Here is a 9318-nt window from a genome sequence, read left to right as displayed (position 1 = left end):
CCAACTCAGTTCAGTTCTGTTTGGTATACATTTTATTATTTCCGGAAACAACGGACAACATTTTTAAACCGGTGTTGTTCCACTTAATATTGAGAAGCGAAAACGTGTTGTTGCGCCAGGTACCAACCCAAAAACCTTCCGACTTTCCAGGTTGATTTTCGCATTTGACGCGCGTTCATAAATGCGCAACCATGCAGCAAGTGATGCGAATCCTTGTTTATGTGTGATAACAAATTCTATATCATCAGCATAAGCTGTAAGCTGTGTTCATTATTGAGATGCGGTATTGTTAAACCTTTAATATTTCCATAATTTCTGATTTTATGGAGCAGTAGCTCAATGGCAATAACATAAAGGGCTGTGGACAATGAGCAACCTTGCCTAATACCCCGTGACAGCATGACGGGAGGGTGAGGGCACAATTTATACGGATAAGGGACTGGGCATTTGACTGTATAAGGTGGATGTTAGAAATAAACTTGTCACCTAACCCAAAAGCATGAAGTGTGTTGAATAGATAAGCGTGGTTTACTCTGTCAAATGCTTTTTCTTGATCTAGAGCCACGATGCTGAGGGGAGAGTTAGTCATATTAGCATAATCAATGCTGCCGAGTGAAGATCTCATAATCACTGCAAAAAAGACTCGCATGTCGCCAGTGTTTTAGTTGTGTAATATCACCTTTTTTGTGAGTAGGGTAACAACTGCACTAGAGCAAGAAAGTGGAAACACATTTTCTTCAATGGCTTTACTGAACACGTCACAGAGGTCTTTCCCAATAACGTTCCAAAATTGTTGATAGAACTCGTTCAGAATCTCGTCAATGCCGGGAGTTTGCCCATGCGCAAGTTGCTTTACGGTGTTAGTAAGCTCGTCATACGTAATAGGCTCATCTAGGTCATCGCGGTCGGTATTACTCAGCTTTGGCAGGCCCTCAAGTATTGTATTCTGTGCATCTATATCAATATTATCTGTATTTTGTATACAATTCAGTGTAAAAGTTACGTACTATTTTGCGAAATTCTACGAAAGCCGAGAGGGGCCTTCTTACTTCACAGTTCCAACTTCCGAGTTCCGACTTCTAACTTCCGAGTTATTATTGTTGCAAGCCACAGAAGCAAAAAATCAGCGCTAAAATTATTTTTATTTTTATAATGCATTGATATATTCCTAGAGGCCAGCAATGAGAAGCACGGAGTGGCAAATCTGAAGTCTGAAGTAAGAACTCTCATTTGTATTGTCTTCGCATTTGAATATATTCTACCTTGAAAAAAGTGACCTAATAATATTCTACCCATGGACCATTCATTGTGATCTATCTTAGTTAAGACAAGTCCACTGATTATGATCTATCTGGGGACAAGTCGCCTGATTATATGCCCTGATTATATTCTATTTTGTGACACGTTCCCTGGTAATTCCTTTATTCTTGTGAGTCAAATATAAGTGACAACTTCTACCCAAACAGATTAACCATAAGTCTCACCTATACTTGACGGACACTTACATTCACTTATTTTTTTCGGACATAAGGTATAGAGGAAGTGCAAGGATCGCTGGTTCCACTAAATGACTGTTACTTCCCCGGGACAAGGTCTAGTTGTTAAATAGAACCAAACCCCTGAAACTAACGTATGCTACGAGCCCCCACTTCCGGTAATGGAAGAATGACACAATAAAATGCTACAAAGATTTATTGTACTAGTCCAATCAGTAGTGACAGTAATAACAGTGAGCATAGACCAGGGTTGATAAATATTAACATTACAAATAATACCTAGTTGTTTAATACGACAGGTGGACGTTTTCAATAATAATCACTACAAAAATATATTCAACTATGAGCATGTCTCTAAATCCGTGCCAGTTCGTTGGGTTAACAATTCGGCGAGAGTCTGCGGTCTTGACGAGGTGTATTGTACTCACAGTTCGACGAGAAACGACGTTTTGATTAGCAAATAATAAGTATCTTCCGAATTCTTGAATTCACTCGTCAGCCAGTCATAAGACTGCACAAAGAAGAGCACAACCACGTTATCTCAACAGCAAAACGGATCCGGCGTACATCAAGGGCAGCAACCACGTGCGAGGACTCCTTTCATAGCACTGCAGCTCGTCTCGTGCTCCGCAACTCCCTTCAAGCTCTGCAGTTCTGTTTTACGTAGTCAAATCGGACCCCTCAGGTCGATCATTGTTCAGACCCTTGCATGACGTATCTACTCCCTAGCTTGGAGGTAATTTGTATGTCATACGTAACGCAGTTCCCACTCTTAACTTAGCAGCTATTCAAAACCTGCACAATATATATGCTCAACCAAATTACAATATATTTTAACTTAAATATTTCTATACTCAATTGGTAAAACACAAAAATTGCAAATCACCACGCCCTCATCTAGCGAGCATTCAACCTTTTGTCCACAAGCCATATTAATTTAATACAAACACTATGAAATCAATCTCTACAAGTCTCATAACATTACAGGTACGTAAACACATCCTTCCTACAGAAGAAAATTTGGAATACAGATTTTCTTTTACATTAGTTAGTACACAAAAGACTTGTACAATCTATATCAATTATTTTTTTTAAATATATATACAATTTTTATTTTATACTATTTTTATTTATTTTTATTAATTTTTTTATTTATTTATTTTGTATTAATTATTTACAAAGCTCTAGATAACGCATCGGCACATACATTGTCTTTGACACGGATGTGTCTTACATCAAGATCATATTCTTGTAGCTGTAAACTCCAATTAAGTAATCTTCTATTTTTATTTTTCATTCTATTTAGAAAGACTAAAGGATTATGGTCGGTGAAAACTATTACAGGTTTCACAGAGGCAGAGATATAAACATCAAAGTGTTGTACAGCAATAACCAATGCTAACGTCCCTTTCTCCACAGTAGAATAATTTCGTTGATGTTGATTGAATTTCTTAGAAAAGTATCCTATTGGACGTTGGATACCCTCGTCGTCATTTTGAAACAGGCCAACACCAGCACCTATGTCACTGGCGTCGGTCGACAAACTGAATGGTCTTCCAAAGTCGGGAGCCATTAGCACTGGTTCGCTACACAACAGAGATTTCACTTTCTCGAAAGATCGCTGACATGCATCGGACCATATATATTTCACGTCTTTCTTAAGTAAATCAATAAGTGGAGCTGCAACATCTGAAAAATGTTTACAGAACTTTCTATAAAAGCCTGTCATTCCTAAGAATCGTCTTAGACTCCGTTTATTTCCGGGAATGGGGTATTCAACAATACTACGCACTTTTGCAACAACAGGCTTAACCTGGCCCTGACCTACAACATGACCAAGATAGGTCACAGTGGCCTGCCCAAACTCACTTTTTGACAAATTAATAGTTAAGTTAGCCTTCTGAAGCTGATCAAACATTTTGGTAAGACTCTCCAAGTGTGCCGGCCACGAGTCATTAAATACTACAATATCATCAATATACGTTTCCACATTTTCCAAATCCCTCAAACAAATGTCCATCATTCTTTGGAACGTGGCCGCACTATTCTTCATACCATATGGCAAGACTCTATACTGGTACAAATTATCAGGAGTTACAAATGCAGAGATTTGTTTTGCTCTGTCAGTTAAAGGGACACCCCAATAACCCTTCAACAGATCACATTTTGTAATATATATGGCATTACCAATCCTGTCAATGCAGTCATCCACTCTGGGTATGGGATACGAATCAGTTTTGGTAAGAGAGTTCACCTTTCGAAAATCTGTACAGAACCTCATTGAGCCATCGGGTTTTGGAACTAACACACAAGGAGAGGACCAACAGCTATCGCTTGGCTCAATGATGTTGATCTCAAGCATATATTTAATTTCTTTACGAATGATTTCTAATTTCATGGGATTGACGCGATATGGGTGCTGTTTGACAGGAGAGGCATTTCTCATCTGAAAATAGGCATTTGTATTGCGTGATTAATTTAGTAATATCATTTCTTTGTTCAAAAGGTAAGTGACTAATTTTCATCTCAAAATTCATTAAAATCTCTGAATTATTTAATTTAATCCCTAATTTATCAACTAACGTTTTACACTCAATTTCTACATCCTCAGTTTCACCAACAATCTCACACTCTACTGCCATACATAGTTTAACTTTATCTCTATTATAATAACGCTTCAACATATTAATGTGACATAGTTGGGTTGATTTTCTCCGATCGGGAGTTTGTACTACATAATCGACATCATTTACCTTTTTAAGAACTATATATGGACCATGATACCTAGCCCTCAAAGTACTACCCATAACTGGTAATAATACCAACACTTGATCACCAGGATTAAATGAACGCTCTATTGCCTTCCTATCATACAATAATTTCATTTTGCCTTGAGCTGATTTCAGATTTTTACGAGTGACATCACACGCCTCACTCAATCTCTTTCTAAACTTAGCCACATAATCAAGTCTAGACCCCTCTTCTAACCACTTTTCTTTTAACAACTTCAACTGACCCTTAACCACATGACCAAAGACCAATTCAAATGGACTGAATCCTAACGACTCCTGAACCGAGTCTCTAACTGCAAATAATAACAAATTTACACCTTCATCCCAATCTATTTCATTTTCCAGACAACCTCTCTAACACCCCTTGGGACTCGGGATGATAAGCACTAGATATAATCTGCTGAGCCCCTAACTCGTACACCACCTGCTGGAACAATCCCGATGTAAAATTTGAACCTTGGTTCGACTGAATTTCTTTGGGCAAACCCACGAAAGTGAAGAAATTAATAAGAGCTTTAGCCACACTTGAGGCAGTTATATTACGCAATGGGATAGCTTCCGGGAATCGCGTTGCTGTACACATAACTGTCAACAGATACTTATTTCCCCGCTTTGTTTTTGGTAGAGGACCCACACAATCAACTATGACCTTACTAAATGCCTCACCAATAGCAGGTATAGGTTTTAATGGAGCTACAGGAACTTTCTGATTAGGTTTACCTACTATCTGACAATCATGACAATTTCTACAGAACTCTGAGACACTACGCTTAATACCTGACCAATAGAAGTGTTTCATAATCTTGTTTAAAGTTTTTGTAACACCTAAATGTCCACCCATAGGAATCTCATGAGCTATCTTCAATATTTCAGATCTATACGCCTTCGGCACCACAATTTGATATATTACTGACCATTCCTCGGAAGATGGCACTACTGGCGACCGCCACTTCCTCATAAGAACACCATTTTGTTCAAAATATCCAGTAGGGACACTGTCAATTTCACTTTTGGTAAGCACCAATTCAAATAGAGCTAAAGTATCTGGGTAATCCCTTTGTTCTCTGATCAATCTTGACCTAGAAAGAGGTACATCTGGCTTATTCCCTTCAACTTTATTAGTGCTATCCTTACCTATACGTTCACTATCATCCAAATACTCCTCGTCTGGCGCATTATTTAATACTTTACCAAGAAACGTCTCAGACAAGTCACAGGATTTTTCTGTTAACTTATCTTTATCAACACTCCTTTGCCCAGCAGTTTCTGAGACATAGCCCTAGTGACTGCACAAGCAGGAAAAATACCAGGAATACATTCGGCAACTGTTTCAGTACTCACCACAGAAACTGGCTGACGTACAACCCTAAGATCAGCTACCACTTTCGGCCCAGCTAAGTCATTTCCCAACAAAAAGGATACACCATCGACAGGTAACATAGGCCTCACTTCAACAATAACAGGTCCTGATACTAACTCTGAGGAAAGATTAATTTTATGCAGTGGTACATTAATAAAGCCTCCTTCCACACCCTTCACAATTACATACTCCCCGGTGAAGGAATCAACATTACAAGGTAACATTTTCTCCAATAGCAAAGACTGGGTGGCCCCTGTGTCTCGCAATATCTTAACAGGAGAAGGGTTAGTAGTATCGTTAACCGCACTAACCAATCCCTCAGATACAAACGGTTTAAAATCATTTATAATATTACCCAAATCCGACTTTCTCTGAAAAGAACAGGATCGAAAAGACACATCACTTATCGGTTCACTAACAGTACATGCACTCTGCGAAATTCCTTGCTCTCTCTCTTTCTTCCATCTCAACGCATAACAATTTTATATCACATGCCCAAGCTTCTTACAATAATTACAATTTTGTACTCTATATAGTCCACTGCGTGTCGTTACCCCTGGCTGATTAACATATTTTGACTGGCCCTCTAACTTACTCCTTTGTTCACCTCCTACCTTCAATGCAACACTTTTACTATTTGGGAGCCTTCATTGTTTTCCCCCATCTCCATTTGCGTAACAATGCTTTGAGAATTTGGACATGATTTTCGTGTATGTCCTTTCATTTTACACTCAAAACAAATCAGTTGAAACATAAATATTACATATCTGACCCTGATAAGTGATTGGAAGTAAACCGTTAATACTGACATCTTTCAAGTGAACATAAACCTGACGTCGAAACGATTTGACGTGTTTCAGAGACGTCTCTTACATTCCCGCGGAATCGCTCGTACTGCACTCGTCACACGTCCATAACTTGACAGAACAGAAGTAATACACGCATCAGGTAAAAATGGGGGGATACTTGACAAATCAATTTTAGTGGAGGATCGTACAAGTGGTTCAACTGAAATATGTAAATCATCAATATCAAGACCCAAAATGACAGCCGTTTCAACCCATGTAACATGTGTAAGAAACGGTTCATTCTGGATGCCGCTATGATGTTATTTGCCCCAACAATCTGCACTTATTCTCTCCACATTAAACTTATTAATCGAAATTCCGAGTAATATATTTTTTAGCCTACTTAAAACTGTTTCCCCTTTAAAAACAATCTATTTATTTGCTTTATCAATTTCCCCAATTTTGATCATCAACGCATTATGAAAATGTACAGGACGACCATCAATGTCGTGGAATTTATATTTGGAAATATTGTACAATGTAAATTATTAGACCTTAACAAACGTAAACTATTGAACGTAAACTATTGATAATCTTGCGAACTATGAATGGTATTTATCTGAACTTTCATAAAACATTGTTGTCAGTTAATTTATATTAACTCCTACAATATGTTAATAAGTATTTCGAATTTAATATTATTTGTATGCTATGTATTTTTAGGATTTGAAATTGTCGGAAACAAGGTATTTCAATCTTCATGTATATTTAGCTTTCTGTCTACAAACGACTCAGTCAATTTAGTATGTTTCATTTTACTCGATCAGCTATTCTATATATCAATTACATACATGTACATACATAGTAATTACTGAAACTCGCCAATGAGTTATTTAGATGATTAATGATTAATTAACATTGTTTTTGCTGAAACTCCTTGGCCCACTAGGTTTCAGATTTTTCTAGAAATAATTCCGTTAGATCTGGTAAGTTTCCGAATACTCCTTGGTTAACTGTTATTATTAATACTACATATTGGCGCATCTTAATTGTCCAAATATCCACTAACCTTTGATAGGGGGATTTGGTAGATTTCATTCATCCTGACATCTAAAGTGAAAATATGTCACTAAAACAACTGCTCTTAGAATATCACATAACCTCATAAATTACACAACAGAACTTTCAGAAATAGCACAATGTCTTTAGCACTCTCTTAGACCACAATAGACGAATACACAACTACAAGTAGATTCAAAACACAAAACTTAGCAGAATGATAATATAATTTCAAATGCGTGAACCATCTAATTTACCACCAACATTGAAAAATAACTCAAAATAATATACATGTTAGAAGTAGTATTTGTACGAATTCTAATTGTTTCTACAGAGCATTTCGCATTGTTAAAGTAACCGTATTATATGGTTTACACAACAGCTCTTGGCAAAACTGTTGAGTGACAACATATTTTACAGACAACCATATTGAATGTACAGCTTTTAACAATGCAGCTATATAACCAACCACATGAATTTGTGAAGTCGACAGCACTCTTCTCTTGCATCTTCACATATTGTGAACGTATATTGACATTGACACTTTACTAGTTTTTTTCCAAGCCACATACGAAATATGTATGCCAAGTTTAATAGCGTTGGTTATTCCCCTTTAAATTATATGATGAACATTTTCATAGATGCTTTCACAAGAACATGAAAAGTTTGATAAATTACTAGAATATCTGTGATCGAAGAGTTTCATATAGTTCTCTATATTTATAGACATGAAACGATGATAATGAAACAATTTATTTATTAATTCATTATTTTGTTACATTTATATAAGTTCTGTCATTACTTTCTTCACTTTTCGTTTAGCAAAGCTTGTAGTCATAGTGATGCAGTGCAACATCCGCATGTATGTCGACTTCTTAATAATAACAGTACGAGGCTGAGAGCAGTAACTGTGATTGTTTAACACTGTACCATATCTCTGTCAAGCAACCAATAGTTTAATTACATGATGCACTTCAATGTATTATAGATATAATAATCTTGGCAATAAATTATAGCGACATTAATGTAAGTACTATTTGTATCTATAGAGTTTGTATCTGTTCATATCACGGTCATCTGGCTGTTAGAACCATTGCCCATTTTCCGCCAACAGATACGTTGTCACTACATTTCCCAATACATTGCAGTGAATCATACTGTAAATAACAAAGTGTAGTTATCTGATCCAACATGGTTAAACGAACAATGCAAAGAGTATTCTTTTCTTTCAAATATCATATCATAATCAAGGGTCGCAATGAATCGATGCATCAACCGAGATGTTTAGGGCGAAACACATGCCGTGCAACCTAATTCATACACACATATGTATACATTGGGAAAGTCACTGATTGGATCGTACCAGTGATATAACACGTGACCCGATCAAACGTATAATAATTAGTTGGGGTCACAGATTGGATGGTACCTACAGGCATCTACATGCGGCACGTGATTTGATGGAACTGCTTATATAAACTGTTTTGAATGGATGATATTCCATGTTAATGTAGTCGGGACAATGTTGTGTTGAACAAATCGCTGGGAAAGGGTGTGTGTTTTTTGCTAGACGAACTGTTTACCTTGGTCTGTCTGTGTGTCTAAAACATTGAGATACCACTATTTCGTATAAAATTACGTCGAAATTCGTCTGCATAGTCTACATGAATTACATGAATTGAAATGGTGACTCATTAAAAGACACCCAGTAACGTGACATTACATTTCACACGCACACAAACGCCACCATATATTCCAGTTCAGAGTTGAGTGTATTGTTTTAGAGAATTGTTTAACTTATTGATTATATCACGTTGTCACCC

General features: G+C 37.0%; 1 protein-coding gene across 1 annotated transcript; it reads right to left on the bottom strand.

The window, feature by feature from the left end:
• Positions 1–2670: 2670 nt before the first annotated feature.
• LOC146746201 (uncharacterized) lies at positions 2671–8333 on the bottom strand. The gene is made up of 5 exons (XM_085498206.1): positions 8298–8333; positions 5630–6019; positions 4745–5567; positions 4250–4581; positions 2671–3942 (listed from the first exon to the last, which is right to left on the bottom strand). Exons 1-5 carry the CDS (start codon positions 8331–8333, stop codon positions 2671–2673), a joined length of 2853 nt encoding a protein of 950 aa, XP_085354332.1.
• Positions 8334–9318: the final 985 nt, after the last annotated feature.

This window comes from Saccoglossus kowalevskii, chromosome 4 (assembly GCF_978046115.1).
Source record: "Saccoglossus kowalevskii chromosome 4, keSacKowa6.1, whole genome shotgun sequence".
Lineage (NCBI taxonomy): Eukaryota > Metazoa > Hemichordata > Enteropneusta > Harrimaniidae > Saccoglossus > Saccoglossus kowalevskii.
This window is presented reverse-complemented; position numbering and strand designations above follow the sequence as displayed.

What these genes read in the sequence shown, in the direction of transcription:
- LOC146746201 (XM_085498206.1), bottom strand. Translation starts at nt 8,333, where the DNA reads ATGACTACAAGCTTTGCTAAACGAAAAGTGAAGAAA. An exon ending in CTAAACGAAAAGTGAAGAAA is followed by an intron (nt 6,020 to 8,297) that starts GTAATGACAGAA and finishes TGTTCTTTTCAG; the next exon opens with AGAAAGTCGGATTTGGGTAA. An exon ending in CATATATAGTTCTTAAAAAG is followed by an intron (nt 3,943 to 4,249) that starts GTAAATGATGTC and finishes GCCTATTTTCAG; the next exon opens with ATGAGAAATGCCTCTCCTGT.